The sequence below is a fragment of the Podospora pseudocomata genome, chromosome 5 (assembly GCF_035222375.1).
Source record: "Podospora pseudocomata strain CBS 415.72m chromosome 5, whole genome shotgun sequence".
Lineage (NCBI taxonomy): Eukaryota > Fungi > Ascomycota > Sordariomycetes > Sordariales > Podosporaceae > Podospora > Podospora pseudocomata.
The window spans coordinates 2,569,427-2,594,933 of record NC_085889.1 but is presented as its reverse complement, the minus strand read 5'-3'; the positions used below and the strand labels follow the sequence as shown (position 1 = coordinate 2,594,933).

The following is a 25,507-nucleotide window of genomic DNA, read 5'->3' as shown; positions in this document are numbered from 1 at the left end:
TCACCTAACATCGGAGCCCACCAGGGAGAACGTCTTCCATGCACCGGAAGATGTTGAAGTCAATTTGGATATAAGCTTGAAGAACTTGGGTTTGGACTACGGTACGGCTGTGAAGAAACACATCAACAGTATCCATTCTGGGAAGCTAACTACATAATCTTGTAGTCGATATCTTCATCATACACTGTAAGAGGAGCAGCCTCTGGGTTAACTCATGATGCATGCTGACATCACTGCCAAGTCCCCTATGCGTATAAGAAGACTGCCAAGTACGAAACCAAACGTGATGCACATGGAAAGCCTGTCATCGATTTTGAGCTCTCCAGATCATTTGATGTCACCTGGAAAGCAATGGAAAGGCTCGTTGACATTGGGAACACCAAACACATCGGTAAGCAGTTACTGTGTGACGATTACCATGCATGGGACTAACGAAGTGGACAGGTATCTCCAACTTTTCCTCCCCCAAGGTTCTAAGGCTGCTGAAGACTGCTCGGATCAAGCCCGTCCTGAATCAGATTGAGTGTCATCCACACTGGCCCCAGAAGGGCTTGGTGAAGACCTGCCAGGATAATGGCGTTCACGTCACGGGGTTTGGACCTTTGGGATGCGTTCCTACCCCTTCTTTGGTTGGCAGGACTGATCCCGGGCCACTTGAAGATGAGACGGTAAGAGACGCGGCCTAGAGAATACCCAATTAGTCCCTCTCGCACCATCAAATGCGGACAAGTCCTGAAACCACAGATTGGAAAGATTGCCCAAAAGTATGGCAAGACTCCTGCCCAAGTCATCCTGTGTCATCTACTCCTACTCGGCATCTCTGTGATCCCCAAGAGCAACAACGAAAAGAGAATCATCGAAAATTTTGACTGCATCTTTGGCATGAGCGAGGAAGATTTTAAGGCCATTGACAACTTGGTTGGCGAGAATGGAGAGCGTGGTGTTCGAAACTTCAACTCTTTGGAGTACTTAGGATTTGACAACTATAACGAAGAGTTTGAGGAGCCTTGAGTTCAACCTGATGGGCTCTCATGTTACGCGTAGTGGTGAAGTGTCTTAGAGGGGGTTTAATCCAGGTCTTCGACAGAATCTGTTCAGTTGATATAGACTTGTGCTACTTCTATATCCCGTCACATGCTTTCTGGGTTGTCTAAAGCGCCGTTCCTAAGATCTTTGAACGGTCTAACCGCTTCGACTACTATTCTCAGAAGCCCTTGGCATATTCAACAACAGCAACCTCCCATTCCTGGCACTGAGCAAGGTTCCACCTTTGCTTACGACCTGAAGGGATAACGAGTTGACCCAATCCCGTGGAAGAAAGAAATGCCGGTTCACTGACGCAGGTTCCGTCTCACGTCGAAATAGACTCAAAGAAGCAGTGCAAACCCAGTTCTCATGATCAATAAAGGTGACCTTGTCCCGCACACAGCCAAGTAAATGGCGTATCTTCACTCAGCGTGGCGAGCAGCCTGCGCCGGACATTGGTCATTTTCTCCATGTTGAGAAGATACAATGTCTTGGTTCTCCTGCTTCGTGTCCTGCGAGACTGACTGGATTGAGATTGGTATAGAATGTACTGGCGGTTAATAGGTCTTATCACCCTCCTGATTATGGATTTTGGAAGCTCAGGGGGAAGGGTTGCAAAAAGAGGGGTGACTGGTTGGGGTGAGCTGATACTTCGCGTTAGGCTTAGGTGACTATCGTCATCATCGCTTGGAGCTTCCTGGTCGTTATCAGGTTATATCTCTTCCTTCTCTCCAATGGACTCTTCCGTGGTGCTGACCATGGCGTCTTCCTCGTCCTCACTTGCTAAGCCAGCCCACGTGTGGATGCGGATTTGTTCGTTGCTGAGCCATATCAGACGAGCCGAATCCTCGGGATGATTCAGCCACTTGAGGCCAGCCTTGCAATCCCATCGTCTCCGACAAACCTTGCTCTTTGTCTTGAGGTCCCACACACGGTCTGACGACTCGGTGCTTACGAGCAGGTGAGTCTCAGTCTGGTTTAACAGCAGTTGGTTCACAGCATCCCCAACGCGGAGGTCAAACATGGGGAAAACGGCCCATTTCCCATCGTCCTTGATCTTAAGCTTCTTCACAATGACCTTCCCCGAGTCGTCAGCAGAGGCGATGAATCGGCGGGAGGCAGACCATTCCAGCACCACAATGTCGACAGTGGCTGAGTGCTTATAAGCCTTCCGTACTACTTTTCCGTCTGTCATGTCATGAATGTTGACTAATCCGTCATCTCGTCCAACACAGAAGAACTCATCGTGGTCATCACATATCAGTGCAGTGACATGTCCACGTTGGACCTGCTGATCCTGTGCGAGCACTGGTTCCGACATTACATCGGACACAAACGAAGCGTCTACGCTGCTTGCGGTTTCCTTGTGGTCCAAAGCGTCTGGTCTGATGAGAATATCAGGTGCCCAGACATTGCATCCTGACCCACGCAGATCGTAGATCCGCTGACTGTCGGCACTAAAGCTGAGATCGCAAACGAACTCGTCCGAGTTCAGCTCGTAGATGAGGTGAAACGTTGGGAGACTCCAAACACGCAGTGAACCGCCGTTACCGCTCGTGACGAGTAGTGTACCGTCGCTGTTGAGAACCATCTCTCTGGCCCCAGTATCCCCGCGCTCGAACTGCCCGTCTTCTATGAGATCCCATACCAGAATGGTGGCGTCCTGGTAAAGAATGTACACAGTTGAACCATCGTGTGACCACCGAACCACTTCAGGCGAGTTGAAGACCTCGTCTCCATCCACCTCTAGGTCTTTGTCGTCTTTGCGGATGCACATCCGTGACTTAGGACTGGGGAACATCTGAGACTGCTGCTCATCCCACAGGGTTACTGGTTTACCACGAAATGCGGTTGCTAGCTTTGTCTGGTCCGGGCTGGGGTCATGAACCGCGGGCAGCTGCGCTGCATCCCCTGACTGTTGGGCTCGGCGAATAAAGTCTCTTCGCTGCCACTTTCAAGGTCATAGAGAGACATGGTGCAGTCGTCGTAGCTGATGAGAAGTTTGCTTCCGGACTGAGAAAAGTCCACGCTCATGGTCCGGGATTGACTAATCTTCGGCAACTTGTAGAGCTGCTCGCCGGTTATTAGCTCCCACACCTGAAAAGTGTACCTCCCGGCTGTGGCCGCCAGTCGTCCAGGCTTATCAATGACAAGTATGGTAACCCATTCACCGTGATGCAGCCTGTATATCTCTTCGCAGGTCTCTTTGTGCCACACCACCACAGTACTATTATGAGTGATCAACGCAAGAAAGTAGTTGCCGGCACATCGAATGACCGAGGCCATTTCATCTTCACCGAGTGCGAGCCGAGCGAGATTACCATCCTACCCTTCAATCGACAACTCCTTGACTGACACGAGCGGATTGGTCATCTCACTGTAAGTTCGCCAGGTGATGGAGCCAACTGGACACGGTGGGGGGGTATTCTCGTGAATAGAAGAAGGGCTCTGAACCAGACTCGGCCCGAATTTCCCTACTATTCGTATGAGGTCGGTTGTCCACTCTACAACAAACAAACTTTCATCGATGGTCATGCCCCTCGTCATTGGGGACAGGTCTCCAATGTTGGACCGTCTTCGTTTGCGGCGTATCCATACTTTCAGATAGCGTGCTGCGGTAGGTAGGAGCTCCAGTTTATCCGACAATGCCACGGCTTGGGTCCATTGCAGAATGTATTTGTTGCAAAATAACCGCAGAAATGACAGTAATGTTGAATTTTCGGTGCTTGCGTGACTGACGTGAAAGGCCCAGTGGTCCATAGCGTACTTTAGCAAGGGAAACTTGTCGTAAAGTGGTTTAAGCCGGTCCGTAAAGGTTCGCTCCTGTGGCAGCAATGCAAACTGTTGACGCCAATGATCCTGTGATAGGTACTGCAAACACGCAATAGCGAGGCGATTAAGGCCAGTTTCAGCTCCGACAGGTGCGGGAGAGTTGTCCGATGAATTAAGCAGAAATTGGCGGGCTGTGCTGTGGATGAGGAATATCCTGTCATCGTCAACACGGACAAACTGGCCACAGATCTGCTCAACAGTCTCGGAGAGATTGACAAACCTATCGAACTCTGGCTGTAAGGGCGCAGAAAGTTCTGGGACGGTTAGCGGGCGGAAGGCACAAGACGTCCATGTGAGGATTCAGAAGGCGATGTCTTGAAGCCTTGGCGATTGGTTGTTGACATTTTGGATCATGCGTTGATCAACGAGTGCATGCCTTTTGGTACATTGTTCAGCGCCATATCAATGTCAGCTTGCGTGTGCCAGTTGTCTCGCAAGGTCTCGAGGGCAGGTCTGGTCCACAGAAAGGAACCCTCGGCCCTTTTTGTTATCTGTTGGATGACATATTCATGGATCGGCCCACCAGCATCCGGAAATATCTCACTCGCCACTGATGCTACGTACTGCTCGATGTCTTCCTGTGTTTGTTCAACAGAAACGCTGACCATCGGCACTGCACCGAATCTAGCCATGAGGATGTTTGTAAGGTCTTTCTTTGGCCGGCTAAAAAGCAGTAACTTGATGCGAGTTTTGGACTTGATCTCGAGCAGGCTGCGAACGAGAAGCTTTGGGGCATCCGCCTCATCCAACCCATCGAAAATCCAGTGAAGTGTCTGTCCAAAGTCCATCTTGAAGACGATATTCTCAAAGATGGTGTCCCAGATAAGGCCAAACTTCTGCTCTGCTGCCGTGAATCTAGTCTCTTTGTGAAGGTGAAGAAGTCTCACCGCAAATGGCTGGTGAGTTTTGGCGAGTTGGAAAGCAATTGTCCTGAGGCAATACGCTATGTTTTGCTTCGTCGGCTGGCTCTCCATGAAGAAGTGGCATTGGCAGCTTGAATGATGCAGCGCCTGTTGGATGTGATGAATAGCCTTGGCGGCAACCGTTGTTTTACCTGTTACTGGGAGACCAGCAAGCCACAGGACATCACGATTTTCGTCAGCTCCATCAAGCCATTGGCGGAAGCGTGGATTTTGATAAAGCCATTGGCATGATCCGGGAAGAGCCCTGGCAAGGTGTCGTTCAAGGTCGCTTCAGGTACTTGCTTGTCATCCAAAATCGTCTCAAGGGCTTTGGCTTGATCAAGGACGGAAGGTGAAGGATTATTCGAGGTTGTTCGCCGTACTAGAGCTTCTGTGACTTGGTTAGACAATTGGTCTAATGCTAAGGGGTAGCTGACTCAACCTACTTGTAGGGGAAGATCGGAGTCCTTCTGTGAACTGTCGAAGGAGATCAATAGCCAGACAGTAGTTTGAATCTAGGCGGCTCTGAAATTTGCAGATGGTGTGATGGTCAGCGTCTAGCGGCACTTAGATTTCTTTTGGATAACTCAACACTCCAGAGTCTTTGTTTACAATCCGGCGAATAAAGTGTCAACATCAGATGTTTCTCGGGAGTTTTTCTCTAGAGAACACATACCATTCGCTTGATACCCGGCGAAAGCTTTGTTGGATGCGTTTCGTACAAAGAGACAAGCTGCCAAGACACGCAAATCCCTCGAAACTGCTCGCTGATATCTTCGATTGATGTTGAATTTGGATCCAGCTCAGAGACGTAGACTTTGGCGGACGTCCCAATCAACACTGAGAGCAAGCTGTTGAGAGTTGAAGCGTGGGAAGATCCTTTATGTGGAGTGGAAAAGAACATGATGCCATGAACTTTGGAAAGAATGGCTGAGTACTGATCATGCGTCTTGCCTAGCATGAGGGCCTTTTGCGTGGTTGTTGTCAGTTTTTCTTGGTGTAAATAAGTCGAGGGAATTTGGAAACAAGACCTTTTTGACCACCAGCCCTCCCATTGAATGTGCTACAAACACTATTGGTTTCTATGATAAAGATTAGCAGTTGTTTCGATGAAATCTAAAAGAGGGCTTTATGCATACCAGTCCAATTGCGTCGGAATCAAGAGCTCCATGTCCAAGAGCTCCATGTCCATAAGCTCGCATACGGACGAGAAGACTCTTGGAAAAGTCCATGATACTGAGTGGTGTATCTGGTTCGCGAAAGTTGGCATTGTAGCCAAATGAGAATATCCTGAACTGTGAAACCCCTCCTCGTGTTGAATCCATGATGGCCAGAAGTAATTCGAATCCCGATTCCATGACCATGTTTTACGTGAAAACCCTCCAAGTCCGTGCACGAAAATGATGTCTGCCTCTGAACTTCCGGAGCCATGGACAGGAGCAAGCCTGGTGGATCCTCAGGTGTTGGTGACTTATCTCGGAAGAAGGTGCTTCTGCGGGAGGACCTGGTTGAAGACGACCCAGCGGGTGTTGTATCAGACGCAGCTAAGAGATGTATCTGTGAGGGCAGACTCGGCCGTGTCTCTGAGCTTTGTCGTAGCGCCAGTGATCCACTGGGAGTCGAGTAAGATCGATGGGACAACTGAGAGGGAATTCTCTCTGTGTTGGGAGGTGGTATGTTGGTCCTGTCAGTGTCAGTGGATTCTAGTTTCGGGGCAGTTCCCTCAAAACTTCCAGTCCTGAATCTGCGAAACTTGTTTGCCGATGCATGGTCAGTCGATCATGGTCAATGGAGGACCACATATCACAGCCAGGTGCCTGAGGCAGCTTACCATTGCTATGACAATTCGGGATCATGGAATGATGGGCTTCCAGTTCAAGGAGCTATCTTGTCATAAAGATACTGCAGTCCAATAATCAATACCCTTGTGACATGACCATGTTTAGTTCCGATTTTAGCACTGGGTGAGCGCAAAATGGGGAGGAGTGAAGAACGGCGCGGGACACTTCAAATCCAGATTTCGAAGGGGCATGTTGGCGCCGCGTTTTCCTGTGTTCCCTCCTCTGTGCGCAGCCAAGACTCCCCACAAATGAGACTTGAAATAACATGGGTGCTCCCATTCGCCATCGGGCCGCGTTATTACGACCCGATTTCCTGCAACATACCCTGCTAGTACAGTGAGCGACTTCCCGGATTGGTCGCCTTCTCTGCCCAACACCTCAACTACCTTAACTTGCGTATGGCGGTACATATGTATCCCGGTGGCACAGTGCTGCTCTGGCGGTGGTCCGTGAGGGGTTGATGTGAATACACAAGACCCTTCTTTCTGCATCAGATACCAATATTCTCGTATCCCAATTACCAATCGTTCAGTTCAAAGTAATTTTGCTCGACTACCATCAGATGGCTCCCCATGAGGTTGATGTTGATGTAGCGCAACATGCGGGTATTGATGTTCCAACATCAGCTGTCCCGAAACCCAAGTTTGGTTCAAGCTTTGAGCTTGATGTTGCAGTGATAGAAGGTACCACTAAAACTATTTCCTCCGAGCACTGGATTTCTTGCACGCTAACACGTGGAGATCATGTCAGCCCTTCCAATTCCTGGCACCGAGGTGATCACTGCAAAAAATTATGGGATGTCTCGCTGGGGCCAGACAGCCAAAATCATCACTGAACTCCCCACTGGAGAGCAAAAGGACTACTTTTTGAAGACGATCAGCTTGGGAGAGACCGGCGCAAAGATGATACATGGCGAGTTCGAGTCACTCAAAGCCCTTAACGGAGTCCTGTCTGACTTTGCCCCTGAACCATACGCCTGGGGTCAATTCAACAGCAAGCCTGACACCTGCTTCTTGCTTACTCAGTTCCGTGAAGTCGGAGAGCAACCTCCTAATCCAGTGAGATTCACAGCACGACTGGCTGAGCTGCACAAGCAATCAGCTTCACCAACAGGCAAATTTGGCTTCCACATCCAAACCTTCCACGCCAAGCTCCCCCAGATCACTGACTGTTGGGAGGAATTGTGGGCAGTGCTATACCGGAACCAGCTTGCTCAGATGGTCAGACTAGATGACGAGAAGCACGGTGTATGGCCCGAGTTCAGAAAGCTCTGCACACTTGTTCTCGATAAAGTCATCCCCCGGCTCCTGGAGCCTCTTCAGTCCGATGGGCGCTCCATTAAACCTTGTTTGATTCACGGTGACTTGTGGGACGAAAACACAGCCACTGATATGGACACGGGTGAGCCCTTCGTTTTTGATGCTGGCTCATTCTATGGACACAATGAGTACGAGATTGGCAATTGGAGGGCAGCACGGCACAGATTGAGCGATAAGATGTACGTGAGGAACTATAAGCGCAACTTTCCTGTGTCAGAACCAGGTACGCTTGTCGTGTCCACATCAGTTCTGAATTGCAACTAAAACTCGCCAGAGGATGAGTGGGATGATAGAAACCTCCTTTACTCTCTACGATATGACTTAGGGACCGCTATCCTCATCCCAGGATGCAATCAGCGTCAAGTGTAAGGCCTCCCTTAAGATACCAAATTTTTTTTGAAACCGTGTGTCTGATCCTTTGAGACTGGTAGTGTCAAAGAGAACATGGCAATGTTGTGTGAGAAATACTTCCCCGAAGAGCTTCGCGCCTTGCAAGGAGATGCACCAGTGCCAGGACTGCGGGACGCCACGAGTGACGATGAAGAGGAGGAGGAAGAGGAGGAAGAGGAAGAATAACCAATCTCTCATCAAGAAGGTTTTTGAGCCACATCTTCTTTGTGGCTGGTGATCTGTTGGATAACTTCGGTGCAGTGACATACCTATGATGATGATCCCCTCTTCTGTGCACTGTGACACCTGTATTGTGTTGAAAGACCAACAGCCACGTATCCACAGTATCACAGGTTAAAGCGCTTACAATTGGAGCATGAGAAACTGTAGGGCGGGCAATGTATTGATTAAGCTGCAGATGTTTGATGTCCTGCTCAAAATTGGTCGGGCGACGCCCGGACCCTGATAACCCTAATACCCTGCTCTGCCAGTCACGTGATACCCTTGAATTTACCGCCCTGACAATTCAACACATTGAAGATGATAATACCGTGTGACTGGTGTTCGTAACTTCACTGTGTGGGGCACATACACGTTTCTGATGCAGGAACGGGGGATATATTCGCATTTGATAGTACCCCGTCTCACTAGGTCAATGTTCAGGAATCGAAGCGTGTGACCCCGCTCTCTTCTCGACAACACAACTGTCTTGGTCTTGTCTATCATTCTCAGTGCTCCATAGTTGTTAGAATGCAATGACTGGAGATAGTCAACAAGAAGGGTCGATCTCCGGGATCAGATTCCAGCTTGTGAGTCCTGGTAGGCACGCTTGTCTCTGTCATCAACTCACCATCTAACCCATCGAGCAGGATTGTTGTGCGCCATCGAGGCCATTGCCTGGACCAGCATCTTCCCCTATGTCTATTTCATGATCAGCTCATTCAAAGAGGTTCCTGATGCCCAGATATCCTTTCACGCCGGCCTCCTCATTGCCATATTTACTTTCTCCGAATTTCTCAGTTGCATGATCTGGTCCCGCGTCAGTGACAAGATCAGTCATAAGAGATACCTTCTCATCGGTTCAGCGTGTGGCATGATAACTTCCTTATGGCTTGGTATTTCAGGTTCCATACCCAGTGCTGCGGCATCGAGGGCTTTCGGAGGTCTTCTCAACCCCAATACCGGGTTAGTTCCAACGTGTACTGTTGAGCTCGCAAGAAAGGATGGCCAAAGAGGTTAGTTATGATGCAACCCCCAAGACTAGAGCTCTCGAATGCTGACAAGACAGGGGAGAGAAGCTTCTGCTTTGTCCTTTGCGACGTTCCTTAGGTCTTTGGGGTATGTACGACACATGGACAGCTATGTTCTAGATACTCCACACAGCAGCGCTGCCTGGATCTAACCCATACCAGCAATCTCATCGGCTCAGTTCTCGGAGGCATGTTGGCGGAGCCAGGCAAAAACTACCTGTCGATGTTCCCACCCGATTCCATATGGACAACCTACCCATTCTTTCTACCCAATCTCGTGGTAGCGTCTCTGCAGCTGTTTGCATTGGTGTTTACTTTTCTCTTCTTGGAGGAGACGCATCCACATCTGCAGGAGATGTCAGACCTTGGTCTCACAATATGCCGTACCATAGCTGGCAGGCTATCCCAGCGGGGACATGAGTATGAGTATGAAATGGTATACTCTAACCAAGAGGGGGTTGATAGTGCAGAGATCCCTGATATTGTCCAGGAACGAAACATAACAAATCCTGCTGATGGCAACACCACCGACAACGATGATGACAAAGCACTGGCCCCGAAAAGGGCCGTCAATCTTCAAATCATCCTCCAGGTTCTGTCCGTCTCCCTCCTGGCCTTGCACAAAGTTTCTTCAGACGCCATCATGCCTGTCTACCTGGCAGCTCCCTAAACATGTCAACACAGAAGCTGGCCGGCGGTTTCGGCTACAGTGGCCCGACGATAGGCTTCATATTGCTATTCCAGGCAATCATCGCAGCCATCGCCCAGATACGGTTCGTCTCGTGGTTTATTAACAAAATGGGGCCACTCCAAGCATACAGTGTTGTGCTCTGCGCCTACCCGATTGTCTACACCTTTACACCATTACTGCCAGGTCTGTCGGTGACGTCCAGTACGTTGGCACTGGTGCTCGTCGTTCTGGAGCTATGGTTCAAGGTTGTGTTGTCATCGATTGGATACATCTGCTCCACCATCCTGTAGGCCATCCTCAATACCAGAATGTCATCAGGTTCAGGGGACTGAAAAATGACAGAATCGCGAGAACCACACTGGCGGAACAATCCTCGCTCAAACCAACAGCGCAGCAGCTTCATTTGCCTGTCTGGCACGGTCACTAGGCCCGCTGATCACAGGGAAGGTCTATGAAGTGGGTGATCGGATAGGTTACGCGGGACTCGCGTTCTGGGTGTTGGCTGCGGTGGCGGTTACGGGGGGTGTTGAGTCATTCTGGCTTAATGATCATGTGTAGTGCTACCAGCCCATCACAGGAACAATGCCGAACTGGCATTGAATGAAGGGAAATCCGCCAGAAGCGGGGCCCAGTTCATGTGCGACTTTTGGGGAAAAGCTGGCATCGAAATCACCACAACTTTCGACTTTGGTTGAGTGGTGTGACTCTGGCCTATACTTTCCATGGAGTTTGAATCCAGCATTGCATTTATACTCTTTGTTACGGGTAGCCTCGTCGATGAAGTTGATCGCTCAACATAGATTATACCTCGGGCTTACCTTTAACCGAAACCACAAGATCACCTTCCTTTCTGAACGCCGAGCTCTATGATGACATCATCCGAGCACACCCATTGCCCTCAGATAAGTGACCCTGAACCCCAACAAATCTTTCAACTGCTGTCCCGTTCTTCCCGGGTCGACTTGCCACGCGGTCACCCCCCATCCAGACATAAAGGCACATCTTGTCACCCCATAGGTAGGTATTCCTACATCAAAAATCAAATCATGCCAGAACAGCAGCCAGCTCCTGCGCTGCGCTGGGTATGGTCGCCCCTCCATGGAAAATGGGTGCCCGCGCCAATCACAATTTCTTCAAACGTCAGCACCAGCACTATCGACTCAAAAGCTTTGCAAAAATCACGATAGCTTTTGAGCGGCTGAATACAAGTATGTATGTTTTCTACGACAACAATGGCCACAGTGAACTGGCTGTCCGTGGCTAGCCCTGGCAGATGACGCGGAAGTCCATTGAAGATGGAATGCTATCTCTGCCTCGTCCTTGCAACAATCTCATTTGAACACCTCACTTGGTTCTTTCAAACTTCCCTCCTCCAAAAACATCAGATTCCAAACAAAGGCCTCTGAGTCAGTGACAAGTTTCCAACTTCATCAAGGTGTCCCTCTCCAGACGCAAATCCCACCACCAAGCCCCCTCTCATGACGATGAGTTCGGGCTCTCGAGCCCACAAGCCCCGATGAGGTTTCCTACTCGAGTGTTCACAAGTTGTCAACTGCAGGGACAGCATCCTTTGCTGCCGTTATGCCAGCAAACAGCAGACACGCCGCCAAGCTGGCTCAAATTGCCTTAGACGTTCAAAGCCGCCAAAAGACACCGACCCCTTCAAGACGCAGATTGCTCTCAGGCAGCGCGAAACCGAGGCTTCAAATCCGCGACAAAGATACAGCAGGTGTCGACGACTATTACACCCCTACAAGCCAACCTCCTCCGGCCACACCATACTATCAACACCAGCACTATCAAGCGTACCCCCCTCGTCAACAGCCATACCCTCTGCGGCAATCATCCGAAGCAATAGCGGTAATCTACCAGAAGCTCCCAGACGGCACCCTTGTCCCGATCACAACGCCATATTACTCCGGCCCTCATCAGGATCAGGGCCAAGAAGCCTCCTACTACCCCCCCGCCTCACGACAGCACCGATGTTGGCGTCCCCGAAGCGACGCGTCTTCAAACCTACGACAGGACAACCTACCAAGTCAAGAGCTCTTCCACTGGTGGCAAGATCAAAGTGTCCGCGCCCGTTGGTAGTAACAGGCACAGCTGTTTGAGGCCATCGCTGCTGCCAACTCGATCACCAGCGGATCTGACATGAGATCCTCCAAGGTAAGTTAGCACCCTCAGCTTCTGTTATAACAAGCCATCAGCTGACATGGACACCCACAGGATGACTCCAGACTCGTTCGACACCGCACTGGGGGAGACAAGAAGAAAATCGGGGGGCTGGTTCTGGTAGGGATGGTAGGAAGTCATGCCGATCGTAGAGAGATAACTTCACGTTGATTTTATACTACACAGCATGGGAATATCGACGCCATAACCTTCATGCAAGACAAATGAAACCTGATCCGAAATACCACCCCCTTACCCTCAGTAGCTCATCATCCGTAACGACATTACTACATCTCCGGGAGCCCCTTAACTGTCGTGCTTCTCGCTGTTCTTCCTGTTTCCGCCATCCTGGCTACCAATCTGCTCCTTCTTTTTATCTTGGGCACCGCCATCCTTGCTCTCAGCACGATCCTTGCTTGGCTCCTCAGGGTTATCATCGCTCTTCTTGGTCTTTTCATCCTCTTCCTTCTGATCCTTCTTCTTATCCTCCTGCTTCTCGTCCTTCTTATCATCCTTCTTCTCCTTCTTATCACCTTCCTTCTTATCCCCCTTCTTCCCCTTACTCTTCTTTTCCTCCTTCTTCTTCCTCTCCGCCTCCTCCTTTTCCTTCTTCTCCTTCTCCTCCTTCTCCTTCCTCAACTTCGCCCTTTCCTTCTCCTCCTCCTTCTCCCAATTATGATACTCATTCTTCGGATCCTCAGCCCTCAACAAATCCTTCAACTCCCCACCCGACAATCTCGCATGACTCTCCCCAATCTTCGTCCTCGCCACCAGACTGATCAGCAACGAACCCCCTACTATAGCCGTCAAAACAAAGCGATAAGTCTGATACCAACTCGGCGCCCACCCCCTCACCATTGCTCTCGCATCCGCAAAGTACAATCCCGTAAACGCCAGAAATTGGGTGATCAACGCCCATTCAATGGGGAAAAACGTAGTGGGCCATGCAACCAGCGGCGCAGCGACACCGATGGCATAGCGCAGGCGCGTTCTCTCACGGGAGAAGTTCTTTTCCGCAAATTCAAGACCCCAGTGAATGGCGCCTAAAAAGGAGATGAGCGCCACGCCATAGCCGACTTGAATCGGCTCAAGAAAGTGAAGCCACTGGGAGGCAGCCTCATTGGTGAACATGAAGCTGTTGAGAAAGTTTGAGTCGGTGGGAAATTTGGCGTTGAGGTTCCAAGAGAGGTAAACTGTTGCGAGGGAGGTGCCGAGATACGGCAAGGTCCCGGCCAGGCCGAGGAGGTAGGGTTCTCGGGGGACGGAGCCGAGGGCGAAGGTGTCTTTGACCGTGTGCTATGACATTGTGTCAGTAACTCGGCCGAGTCGGAGGGGTTAGAAAGGAAAGGAAGGGTGCAAACCAGGTCATCGCGCAGTTCCTTGCCAAAGTCTACATCGTCGGGTTTGGATTGTGCAGTTTCTATGGATTTGCGGACGGTTGAGGTGGTTGAGACCTCGTCTGGTCGGGCTTCGAGCTTGTGTTGGGCGATTTCTTGCTCGTGTTGCTTGTCTATCTGGGTGGGTTGCACGGGTGGTTTGGTGGAATATTGCGTGCGGATGAGGTAGGGCAGCAATCTCGGTTGGGTGGTGACTTGTGCTCTGGAAGAGGTGCTGGAATGTTTGAGGAGGCTCTTGGAGGCGGGAGAGGGGCGGATGGGAGGTGCTCGAAGGGTTGTAGACAGAGCTTGGGCTCGGCCAACAGCTGGTCGGAAACCACGCAACATTTTAGGCGAGACAAGACAATCGTGGGATTTAGAGTTGTTCAATGTTGAATGGTTAATGGTATCCGTGCTCCTGATCGTGTACTTCAGGAAAGACGGGAAGCGAGCGCGTGGGACATGCAGAAAAGGAAAGGGCATTCAGTTCATTAGAGAGATGAGATGGGATGGCAGCATTGGAAAGAGGAGATTTATCAAATTTCATTATGGGGAATATGACGACCACAACATCAAAGCCATTCCGTCTTTCCGGCCGTCCAGTCTTTACGGTGCCTTGAATCATTGCCTTCTTGATACTGGAAGCTGCCCCTGGTGTTCCCCAGTGACGTAATTGAGGTTGAGGGTGGGGCAGTCGCAGCACTGTGATTGCTCAAGCCTGATAACAGGCCAAGGAGTGGCTAGCAGCACCCTGGCGTGTAGCTTGCTTTTTGATGCCCCACCATCTCCAAAAGTCATGGAATGCAGAGTCAAGACACTGGAGACAGAGCAAACAAATGCCTATCTGACCCGATGTTTGGTAAGATTTATACATGTAATATCAGGACATGAATTACGTCTGTAAGAGACCCCATCATCCTAGTTGATGATAGGTATCTTCCCAACGGCAACACTTACTCTCCCAGTGGCTGTTGAACTGCACCCCACCGTGAACCTACCGCTCTGCCGGATCCCCGCAGTCAGGTGGCCCGAGCTCTGGAATCTTCAGCGCGGGCACCAACGGCAGGCAGAGCCAGAAAGTGCAAAGCAAAAGACCAAGTCGTCATCGGCACCTCGAAGAACCCGACGCTTCTCCAAAGCCCAAAAACCTGACGGCTCCGGCACCAAGAACCACTACCTTATTGTCATCTTCTCCCACACCTGGTGCGCCTCCATTCTATTGACTCTCCCTAATTGCGATATCTGAAGTAATGAGCCCCCTGTCCCCGTTCCCCAATGCCAGAACCCCGCTTCGTGAACCCACAGAGCAATAATCACTGACACCTATCTGTCCTGACTCCCAGTTGCAACGAAGTCACGATACACGAGCCTCTCTTTGCCGTTGCGATTCCGTGGCATGACCTGACGATTCTACCAACGTAATATCGATACCCACGGCTGTTTTACCAACTTCTAAATTGCGAGTAATTCCTACCAATGCGTCCTCCGCACCACGCGCCATAAACCACACACACGACAGTTCCCTGCCCGGGTAACGGCACCACAAAGTCAAGATGTTGGAAGGCCTGGTAGCTGGCCTGCTCAACCGCTTCTTGGGCATGTATGTCAAGAACTTTGACCCAACACAGCTCAAGGTCGGCATCTGGTCCGGAGATGTCAAGCTACGCAATCTCGAACTGCGCCGTGAGGCCCTCGACCAGCTCAAACTTCCAATAAACGTTATTGAGGGGCATCTGGGAGAGCTCACATTAGTAATCCCCTGGTCCAATCTACGGGGTGCGCCAGTCAAGATCTTCATCGAAGATGTGTTTCTTCTCGCGTCCCCAAAGGAGGAGGCCGAATACAATGAAGAGGAGGAGGAGAGGCGGAAGCAGAGGATAAAAATGGAGAAGTTGGACTCGGCCGAGTTGCTCAAGGAGAGATCTCAGGAAGGGCTCAGCCAAGAAGAGCAGAAGCGCACCCAGAGCTTCACCGAAAGTCTGGTCACCAAGATTGTTGACAACCTGCAGATAACAGTCAAGAACATCCACGTTCGCTACGAGGATGCCATCTCGGCCCCGGGTCACCCCTTCGCCCTGGGTATCACCCTCGAAGAGTTCAGCGCTATCAGCACAGACGGGCAATGGACACCCACCTTCATCCAGGACTCGAACCATACGACACACAAGCTCGCGACGTTGGAGTCATTAGCGGTATACTGGAATACAGACACAAAGCTTATGGGTCCTGGGAGGGAGTTATCGACGCCTGATACCGAGGTGACGCCACATGACGAGATGCTCGCCAACTTCAGGTCCATGATTGTGAGCGGGGAGAACGACCAATCTGGCACGCATCAGTTCATTCTGAAGCCTGTTTCCGGCCAGGCCAAGATCGAGCTCGACAAGACCGGAAGTCGACAGGTGCCCAAGTTCAAGGGCAACCTGCTGTTTGATGAAATCGGTCTTGTGTTGGATGACCAGCAATACCGTGATGCGCTGATGATGGTGGACCTCTTCCATTACTTTATTCGACATCAAGAGTACAAGAAATACCAGCCCAAGGGAGTCAGACCAAAAGAGGATCCGCGCGCATGGCTCCAGTTTGCCGGCAATGCTGTGCTGAGCAAGATCCACGAGCGCAACAGGCGTTGGTCCTGGGACTACTTCAAAGAGCGCAGGGATGACAGGAGGCGATACATTGAGTTGTTCAAAAAGAAGAAGCAGAGCCAACAGTTGTCAGCCCAGGAGAATGACGACCTAAACAGGCTGGAGTGGAAGCTCGATTATGAGGATCTCCGGTTCTGGCGCTCGCTCGCCCGTAACCAGCTTAAGAGGGAGAATGCGGAAGCCCTCAGGAACCGTCCACCCGCGCAACCACAGCAACAACAGGGCTGGCTAGCCTGGGCGTGGGGTTCCAAGCCGCAACATCAAGAGAAGCAGGATGACTCTGAGAACATCCAGATCACCGAGGAACAACGCAAGGAGCTTTACGAGGTCATCGACTGGGATGAGAAGACGGCACTTGCCGCCGAGGTCGACGTACCGAGGGACACTGTCAAGATGCAACTCGAGGCATCTCTTAGCATGGGAAGTTTCACGCTCAAGCAAAGTCCTCATGGTGACACCCGAGATCTAATTAGTCTTCACTTTGATGTGTTCAAGGCGAAGGGTATTAAGCGTCCTGACTCGTTCCTGGCTGACCTCAGTCTTGGTGGCCTGCGCGTCAACGATGGCACCACTCCCAACAGTGTCTACAAGGAAATTGTCCGCGTCAAGGATGCCCCGGAGAGCGATCCCGACAAACGCCTGTCCATCGCTGAGCTGGAGAAGAACGGTAACGAGGCATTCTTCCAGTTCCAGGTCGAGCAGAACCCTCTGGATGGACAAGGTGATGTGGCTGTGACTGCCAAGCTCAAGCCTCTGGAAATTGTGTGGAATCCCAATGTCGTCGTAGGTGTGGCCGACTTCTTCAGGCCACCAGACCGGCACATGGAGTCCATCAACGCGCTCATGGAGACAGCTGGTGCTACGGTGGAGGGCCTTCGAGAGCAGACGAGAGCAGGTCTGGAGTTTGCCTTGGAGGAACACAAGACTGTCAATGCCAAGCTCGACTTGCAAGCGCCCCTTATCATCATCCCCGAGAGCATCACCAACAAGAAGTCGACATGCCTGATTCTGGATGCCGGTCACATCAGCCTGACCAGCGAGCTAGTGGACAGGGATACGATGAAGGAGGTCCAGTCCAAGCAGAACCAGAGCTACACAGACGAGGACTTTAAGCGTCTGGAATCTCTCATGTATGATCGGTTCTTAGTCAAGCTCACATCCACTCAGGTCTTGATTGGACCCTCTATTAAGGAGACGAAACAACAGCTGGTAGAGAAGGACGAACGTCAAAAGCTTCACATTGTTGACAAGATCAACGTCAATTTTGTTGTCGAGACGTCCATCATCCCCAAGGCTCCGAACCTCACGAAGCTCAGAGTGTCTGGTCATCTCCCCGTGCTACATGTCAGCGCATCGGATGCCAAGTACAAGACTCTCATGCGAATCATCGAAGTCGCGATACCCAAGTTTGATGGCGACCAGACACAAACGTCACTGGAAACCCGCCCCAAGCGACCCCGTCTCGCCAGCAATGCCTCGTCACGGTCACAGCGGTGGGCGGACCGTGCGCCGTCTACTCAGCTTCTCCAGTTCCCCTCCGCTCAGCAAGCCATCATCTTGAACGACGACGACTTGGATGATGATAACGACAAGTTCGAAGACGCCAAAGACACCTCTGCTAAGGACCAGTTGAAGCTCCAGCAACGGATATTCGAGTTCAAGTTCACAGTTGACCAGCTCAAGGGGTCACTTTACCGCAGCGATCCTGACAAGAAACGCCCAGATCAGCTTCTTGTGGAACTCGTGGCCGAACACTTTGGTGTTGAGTACTACCTTCGGCCCTATGACATGGCAGCTGAAGTGGCACTGGGTTCAGTGACCGTCGACGACTTTGTGGATAACCCTTCCGCCGAGTTCAAATCCATCGTGTCGTCTGGTGATGTAGAAGATCGCCAGCAAGCGAGAAACCTGGTTCATGTCAAGTTTGTTAGGGTCAAGAAGGAGTCGCCAGAGTTCATGAGCGTCTACGAAGGCATCGAGACCAACGTTGATGTCGCCGTCTCCACCATCAATCTCGTCGTCACGCGCAAGACTCTTCTCACGCTGCTCGACTTCATCCTCGTCACCTTCACCAATAACAATGCAAGCAACAACGCCAGTACACAAAAGGCTATTACCGACGATGACTCGGAAGTTGATGTGGAAGTGGTCCCCCCAGAGGAAGAGCTCCAGCAGGAGGCCGGGGCAATCCGGGTCAAGGTTGATCTCAAGAGTATTCGCATGATCCTGAATAATGATGGGATCCGGCTGGCCACTCTGTCGTTCAACCATGCCGATGTTGGAGTCTTCCTTCTTGGCAGAACCATGCGGGTCAACACCAAGCTCGGCGACCTGACTCTGGTGGACGATGTCAACCAGGGTGTTTCAGAAGACTCTAGTCTTCGTCAACTGGTAACAATCCAGGGCAAAGAGCTCGCCAATTTCCGGTACGAGACTTTTGATCCACTCAAGCCGGAGCTGTACCCAGGCTATGACTCGTCCATCTTCTTGCGTGCCGGTTCGGTCAAGGTCAATTTCCTTGAAGAGCCTTTCCGGAAGATTGTGGACTTCCTCGTCAAGTTTGGCAAAATGCAAGCCATCTACAATGCTGCTCGTCAGGCTGCGGCTAACCAGGCCAACCAGCTGCAACAGACGTCAAGTCGGATAAAGTTCGACGTTGTCATCAACACTCCCATTGTTGTCTTCCCTCGAGTTGTGATGCCCGAAAGGCCGAAGCGAGACGTCATCACGGCCTACCTGGGAGAGATCTATGCCCAGAACAAGTTTGCCCCGCTTGACGATTCGGAGAACGCAGATATTGCCATGAAGCTGTCTGCTGGTATCCGCAATATTCGTCTGACTTCCAACTTCCACTACACTGGTGACCGCTCGGAGGAATTGGAACTGATCGACCACGTTGATCTCGAGTTCAAGGTCACGTACGCCGAGCACAAGGAGGGCGTCAAGCGGCCCGACTTTGACATTGAGGGAACCATGACTGACTTCAACCTCCGCATCACTCCCTACCAGCTCAATTCTCTTCTTGAGCTGTCCAGGTCTGTGCCTGCCGCCTTTGCTGGTGGTGCTGAGCAGAGTGACGAGGAGGCTGAGCGTGACGTCGACGATGCTACTCTGGAGCGTGCTAGGACCATGACTGGCTTTAATAGCGAAAGCAGCAACGAGAAGCTCATCGACATGGGCCCTGAACTTGGCACTCACGGCCAGGCCTGGACGAAGTTGGACCTTGTCTTCACGGTCAACACCATTGGCTTGGAGCTGATTCGTGCCCCGGAAGATGCCCCAGTTGGTGATATGGACGCTGCCAGTCTTTCCAAGTTTAGCCTGGATTCAAGCGTTATCAAGACCCGGATGGACTCGAATGGGAGTCTCGAGGCTGAACTTGTTATTCAGGCCTTCACCATCTTTGACACACGGCATCGCGAGACCAACAAGTTCCGTCGCATCATGACGAGCAACAACAAGGATGTCCAACAGTTCATGGCCAGCATCACGATGTCGGGTGGTGAGGAGAGGAACGTCATCGCCATGATTGCTATCGACAGTCCTCGTGTCATCTTCGCTTTGGACTACCTCTTTGCGTTGCAGAAGTTCATTACTGTTGGTACGCAGGTTGTCGAGCCACCTGCTATCCCAGACAAGAGCCCAATAGAGAGCCCGGAGGAGATGAGCGATGCAGACTCCATGCAAGTTAGTCTCGGCAGACCTTCCCAGAGTAGCAGCCGCGGAATCTCTCCGTCGAAGCCAGCTGAAGCCTCGAAAGCACCGGAGCCCAAGAAGTTGACCTTTGCCTACCGCGTCAACGTGGTTGATGCCCAAGTCATTCTCATCGCCAACCCATTGAGTGCGAGCTCAGAGGCTCTCGTGCTGGGAACGAAGCAAGTCCTCCTGTCACAGCAGCACGCCTTCACCTTCCAGATCTCTCAATGCGGCATGTTCCTGTGTCGGATGGACCGCTTCGACGATTCACGGCTGAGAATCATTGACGACTTCTCCGTCCAGATGTCCATGGATAGTTCGCAGCCGCAGACAACCAAGATCCATGTCGATGTTGAGCCTCTTATTCTTAGGGTCTCGCTCCGAGATATTTTGCTGGTGATGCAGACAATCACAAAAGCATCCGAGCTGTCTGGTGGCACTCCCGCCAACAGTAATACTGCTAAAGCCTCCGATCAGAAGGCGAAGCAGCTCAAGGCACCGCCAGGATTGAAGCAACGATCGGCCAGTGGAAAGGGCGGGTCCACCCTCGCTGCGAGAACACGGGCAAGCAAGAAGAGTGTCGGCGGTGTCAGCACCTCTGGTCGTTCCACCAAGTCCGGGCAACTCGTGCCGCATGATATTGTCAAGGTGCCTCCTAGACACGAAGAGCTCACTGCCACCATTGACGGAGTCCGTCTAGTGCTGATCGGCGATTTGCACGAACTTCCCATTCTGGATATGAGCATCAAGAAGTTCACAAGCACCGCTGCAAACTGGTCTTCCAACCTGAAGGCGGAGGCATCCATCGAGATGTACACCAACATCTACAACTTTGCCAAGTCCGCCTGGGAGCCTCTGATCGAGCCCTGGCAAGTTGGTCTTGGTGTAGCTCGTGACCAGGCCTCTGGTGTCACCTCGGTTGATGTTGCCTCCAATCGGACTTTTGATGTCACCGTCACCACTGCTAGCATTGCTCTCTTGTCCAAGTCCTTCGCCTTCTTTTCTCAGGACCAGGATGTTTTGTCCAAGCCTCGCGGTGCTGAAGCACCATATCGCATCCGCAACTACACGGGGTTCAACGTTGCTGTACATGCCAAGCGACAGAGCAGTGAGGAGCCGACGTCTCTCAGACTGGAAGATGGGCAGGAAGCACCTTGGAGTTTTGAGGACTGGGAGAAGATGCGTGAGAATGTTCTGGCAGAGAACGGTGTTAGCAGCGTTGGGGTGCAGCTGGAAGGCAGTGGCTTCGACATGGTTAAGAACATTCGCCTCACTCGAGAGGGCGAGTTTTTGTATGCCTTGAAGCCAAAGGCTGATCAGGTTCTGCACAAGCTCTTGGTCCACGTCGAGCTTGGAACCGACAACGTCAAATATGTGACTCTGCGCAGTCCATTGTTGGTTGAGAACGAGACGGATATCCCTGTCGAGATTGGTGTGTACGATGCGCACGAGGGCCACCTTCTCAAAATTGAGAAGATTGCGCCCGGTGAGAGCCGGCCAGCACCGGTTGGGGCTGTGTACTTGAAGAGTTTGCTTGTCCGTCCTGATCCTGGATTTGGATATGGATGGAGCAATGACACGCTGTGGTGGAGGGACTTGCTTAAGCGGCCAACCAAGACGATGGTGTGCAAGGGGGACCATGCAGAGCCATTCTATTTCCAGATGTCTGCTCGCTTCGACAAGGCAAATCCCATGACTAGGTATGTTGTCCCAGCACCTGCGCCTTTGCAACGCAATAACTGACCATCGCAGGAACTACCCATACATGCGTCTCAAACTCTCAGCACCAGTCACCTTGGAGAACTTGCTGCCTTATGACTTCAAGTATAGGATATACGACAAGAACACCAAGAAGGACTGGTCTAACTTCTTGCGCAAGGGCGGCGTCAGCCCTGTCCACGTTGTCGAGCTGTCGCACCTCTTGCTCCTCAGTGTCGATATGCAGGACACTGTGTTCAAGCCGAGCGAGTTTGCCATCATCAACGCTGGGGCCACCGATGACTTCAAGAAGGAAACACATCTCGTTTGCAAGGACGATGCTGGTATGGCGCTCAACCTGCGGCTGCACTACTATCGTATTCCAGACAGCGGTGGTGCGTTCAAGGTCACCGTGTACAGCCCCTACGTCGTGCTCAACAAGACGGGTATGGATGTCAGCGTCCGTTCCAAGGGCTTCATGCAACAGGCCAAGGCTGCGGCGGGTCAGGCGCTCATCGATATTGGCGACGGAAGCCACCGCAAAACCAAGCCCATGATGTTCTCCTTCAACAGTGACGACCACCGCAATCGTGCTCTACTCAAGGTCGGCGACTCGGAGTGGAGTAAGCCGCAGAGCTTTGACGCGATCGGAAGCACGTCGGAAGTTGTGCTCAACTCTCCAACACGGAATGCCGAGATCCATCTTGGTGTTACTGTCGAGTCGGGTCAGGGCAAGTACAAGATGATCAAGACGGTTACCCTGGCGCCAAGATATGTCATCCAAAACAAGCTTGGGGAAGACATCAACATCCGGGAGCCCAGCTCATCTGGCCTTATCTCGCTCAAGAGTGGTGCCTTCCGGCCATTACACTTTCTCAACAGAGGTCATGTGAAGCAACTTTGCATGTGCCATCCTGGTGTCGACAACCAATGGACAGCACCTTTCAACATCTCAGATCTCGGCACAACTCACATCAAGATTGCCAAGGCTGGTCAGCGTCAGCGCCTCGTTCGGGTTGACATTCTCATGGAGGATGCCACCATATTCCTCAACCTGTCCATGGAGCAAAAGGCCTGGCCTTTCTCCATGCGCAATGAGAGTGACACCGAGTTCACCTTTTATCAGGTCAACCCCAATATCGATGAGGATGGCACCGAGGACCGGTCTGGCTGGAGGCCTGTGCGCTACCGTCTGCCACCCAGGAGCATCATGCCCTATGCCTGGGACTTCCCAGCCGCGAAGCACAAGGAGGTTTGCATCAGTGCTTACAACAAGGAGCGCTATGTTAAGCTGGCCGAGATTGGAAACTTGATGCCCATGAAGTTTATTGGCACCAACGGGCAGTCCAAGATCATTGACATCAATGTCACCGCCGACGGCCCGACACAGACTCTCATCCTGTCCAACTTTAAGCAGTCCAAGAGTTTGTACCGGCAAAAGTCGAACGCAGGATCCACCACCAGTCGCGAAGGCTTCGAGGCCAAGGAGTTAGATACAGGCACTACCTTTAGGGCGCAGCTGCGTCTGTCTGGCATTGGCGTATCCCTCATCAACTCACAGATGAAGGAGTTGGCTTACATCACCTTCCGTGATGTGGCGCTTCGGTACAGTGACTCGCCTCTCTACCAGACTATCAGCTTGGCTGTCAAGTGGATCCAGATTGACAACCAACTCTATGGCGGCATCTTCCCCATGATTCTCTACCCCAGCGTGGTTCCGAAGCGCGCCCAGGAGGTTGACGCTCACCCGTCGTTGCACGCCATGGTCACTCGTGTCAAGGATGATTCTTATGGCGTCGAGTACATCAAGTACGCTACCATTCTCTTGCAAGAGATGACTGTCGAACTCGACGAAGACTTCATCTATGCGGTGTTGGAGTACTCCAAGATTCCGGGGGCGTCGTGGTCAGACACTGTCGAGGAGGACAAGCTCTGCGATGACAACATTGACATCCCGCAGCCCAAGCAGCAGCAGTCTGGCAAGGACATCTACTTTGAGGTTCTCAACATCCAGCCCATGCAGCTTGATCTGTCTTTTGTGCGCACGGAGCGTGTCAATGCCGAAGACAAGACTTCGTCGCGGAACCCTGTCATGTTCTTCTTCAATGTCATGACCATGGCCATTGGAAACATCAACGATGCGCCCATCCGGTTCAACGCCTTGATGCTGGAGAACGTCCGTGTTTCAATCCCGATCCTGATCCAGAACATCTCGAACCACTACAGCCAAGAAGCACTGTACCAAGTTCACAAGATATTGGGCAGTGCCGACTTCCTCGGTAACCCAGTCGGTCTGTTCAACAATATCAGCTCTGGCTTCGCCGACATCTTTTACGAACCCTACCAAGGGCTCATCATGTCTGACAAACCCGAGGACTTTGGTCTCGGCGTCGCCCGTGGCGCGGGTTCGTTCTTCAAAAAATCGGTCTTTGGCGTCAGTGACTCGCTCTCCAAGGTCACTGGCAGTTTTGCCAAGGGTCTTGCGGCGGCAACGATGGATAAGCAGTTCCAGGACAGGCGACGCATTACTCGTGCTCGCAACCGGCCAAAGCACGCCATTTACGGCGTCACTGCGGGCGCTAACAGCCTGTTCACCTCTGTTGCTTCAGGTGTGGGAGGTTTGGCGAGGAAGCCACTTGAGGGTGCGGAGCAAGAAGGTGCGCTGGGTTTCTTCAAGGGTATCGGGAAGGGTGTCGTTGGTCTAGCCACCAAACCAGCCATTGGCGTCTTGGATTTCGCGTCGAACATCTCTGAAGGCGTACGCAACACCACGACCGTGTTTGACGGCTCGGAACTCGATCGTGTCCGTCTACCCCGTTACATTCCCGCAGACGGTATTGTCCGCCCCTACAGCCAACGGGAAGCGCTCGGTCAGTCATGGCTGAAGCAAGTGGACAATGGAAAGTATTTTGACGAGCAGTACATTGCCCACCTGGAGCTCCCGACGGAGGACATGGTGGTTATGGTGACGTACTCGAGGATTTTGCTGATTAGGAGCCGGAGGTTGCAGACGGAGTGGGATGTGCCGTTGAAGGATATTCAGACTATTGCCAAGGAGAGGACGGGGCTGAGCTTGACATTGAGGGGGGGGACGAACGGGCCGTTTATTCCTATTGGGGAGGAGAGTGGGAGGACGTTTATTTATAGGATGGTGGCGGTGGCGGTAGAGGAGTTTAATAGGAGGTTTAGGGGGTTGGAGTAGGAACGTGGCTTGCTGAACCAGGGGAAGAGGAGGGGGGGGAGGGGGAGGAGTAGATCTGGGACTGGGAGTGCTGGGACTGGGAGTGTTGGGACTGATGGGGGTGGGAGGAGGAAGAGTCGGAGGAGGTCGAGGGAGGAGAGGGTTGAGAGGAGGAGATTGAGGAGGTCAAAGGGGTGAGGTTGATGAGTACATGACTGAATGGTAGAGGGCGTGGGAGAAATATGGATTGCGGGCGGGACTTGTTGTTCTTTGGCACACACGTGTTGTTTTAGCACTGCGGTATGACTTCGACTTTTTGGTGCGTGTTTTGATAGTTGATGAAAGGAACCTTTATTATTTTGTATCCATGGTACCTGCTGCTTTGCGATGTGATGTGATGGGTCACTTGGCAAAGATTGAGATGTCATGGTCATGATTGCAAAAGAGATAGGTAAGTGTCAGAGTGGCCGGTGAGACCAGGCAAG

At 51.8% G+C, this 25,507-nt stretch overlaps 7 protein-coding genes across 7 annotated transcripts; 4 read left to right on the top strand and 3 right to left on the bottom strand.

Moving 5' to 3' along the window:
• Positions 1-1,738: 1,738 nt before the first annotated feature.
• QC762_0082170 (uncharacterized protein) lies at positions 1,739-3,312 on the bottom strand (the record flags this gene model as incomplete). Its single annotated transcript, XM_062883924.1, has 2 exons — positions 1,739-2,856; positions 2,943-3,312. 2 exons carry the CDS (start codon positions 3,310-3,312, stop codon positions 1,739-1,741), a joined length of 1,488 nt encoding a protein of 495 aa, XP_062742276.1.
• An 896-nt stretch (positions 3,313-4,208) lies between these two features.
• Positions 4,209-4,832, bottom strand: QC762_0082160 (uncharacterized protein; the record flags this gene model as incomplete). Its single annotated transcript, XM_062883923.1, has 1 exon — positions 4,209-4,832. One exon carries the CDS (start codon positions 4,830-4,832, stop codon positions 4,209-4,211), a length of 624 nt encoding a protein of 207 aa, XP_062742275.1.
• Positions 4,833-7,398: 2,566 nt separating this feature from the next.
• QC762_0082150 (uncharacterized protein) lies at positions 7,399-8,184 on the top strand (the record flags this gene model as incomplete). The annotated part of the gene is made up of 1 exon (XM_062883922.1): positions 7,399-8,184. One exon carries the CDS (start codon positions 7,399-7,401, stop codon positions 8,182-8,184), a length of 786 nt encoding a protein of 261 aa, XP_062742274.1.
• Positions 8,185-9,533: 1,349 nt separating this feature from the next.
• QC762_0082140 (uncharacterized protein) lies at positions 9,534-10,230 on the top strand (the record flags this gene model as incomplete). Its single annotated transcript, XM_062883921.1, has 2 exons — positions 9,534-9,545; positions 9,697-10,230. The coding sequence occupies 2 exons, from the start codon at positions 9,534-9,536 to the stop codon at positions 10,228-10,230; spliced, it is 546 nt and encodes a 181-aa protein (XP_062742273.1).
• Positions 10,231-10,232: 2 nt separating this feature from the next.
• On the top strand, positions 10,233-10,541 carry QC762_0082130 (uncharacterized protein; the record flags this gene model as incomplete). The annotated part of the gene is made up of 2 exons (XM_062883920.1): positions 10,233-10,333; positions 10,382-10,541. The coding sequence occupies 2 exons, from the start codon at positions 10,233-10,235 to the stop codon at positions 10,539-10,541; spliced, it is 261 nt and encodes an 86-aa protein (XP_062742272.1).
• Positions 10,542-12,532: 1,991 nt separating this feature from the next.
• On the bottom strand, positions 12,533-14,609 carry QC762_512080 (uncharacterized protein). The gene is made up of 2 exons (XM_062891609.1): positions 13,785-14,609; positions 12,533-13,719 (listed from the first exon to the last, which is right to left on the bottom strand). The coding sequence occupies exons 1-2, from the start codon at positions 14,280-14,282 to the stop codon at positions 12,730-12,732; spliced, it is 1,488 nt and encodes a 495-aa protein (XP_062742271.1). The 5' UTR covers positions 14,283-14,609; the 3' UTR covers positions 12,533-12,729.
• Positions 14,610-14,769: 160 nt separating this feature from the next.
• On the top strand, positions 14,770-25,392 carry VPS13 (Vacuolar protein sorting-associated protein 13). Its single transcript, XM_062891608.1, has 3 exons — positions 14,770-15,046; positions 15,143-21,843; positions 21,896-25,392. Exons 2-3 carry the CDS (start codon positions 15,353-15,355, stop codon positions 25,041-25,043), a joined length of 9,639 nt encoding a protein of 3,212 aa, XP_062742270.1. The 5' UTR covers positions 14,770-15,046; positions 15,143-15,352; the 3' UTR covers positions 25,044-25,392.
• The last annotated feature ends 115 nt before the right edge of the window (positions 25,393-25,507 follow it).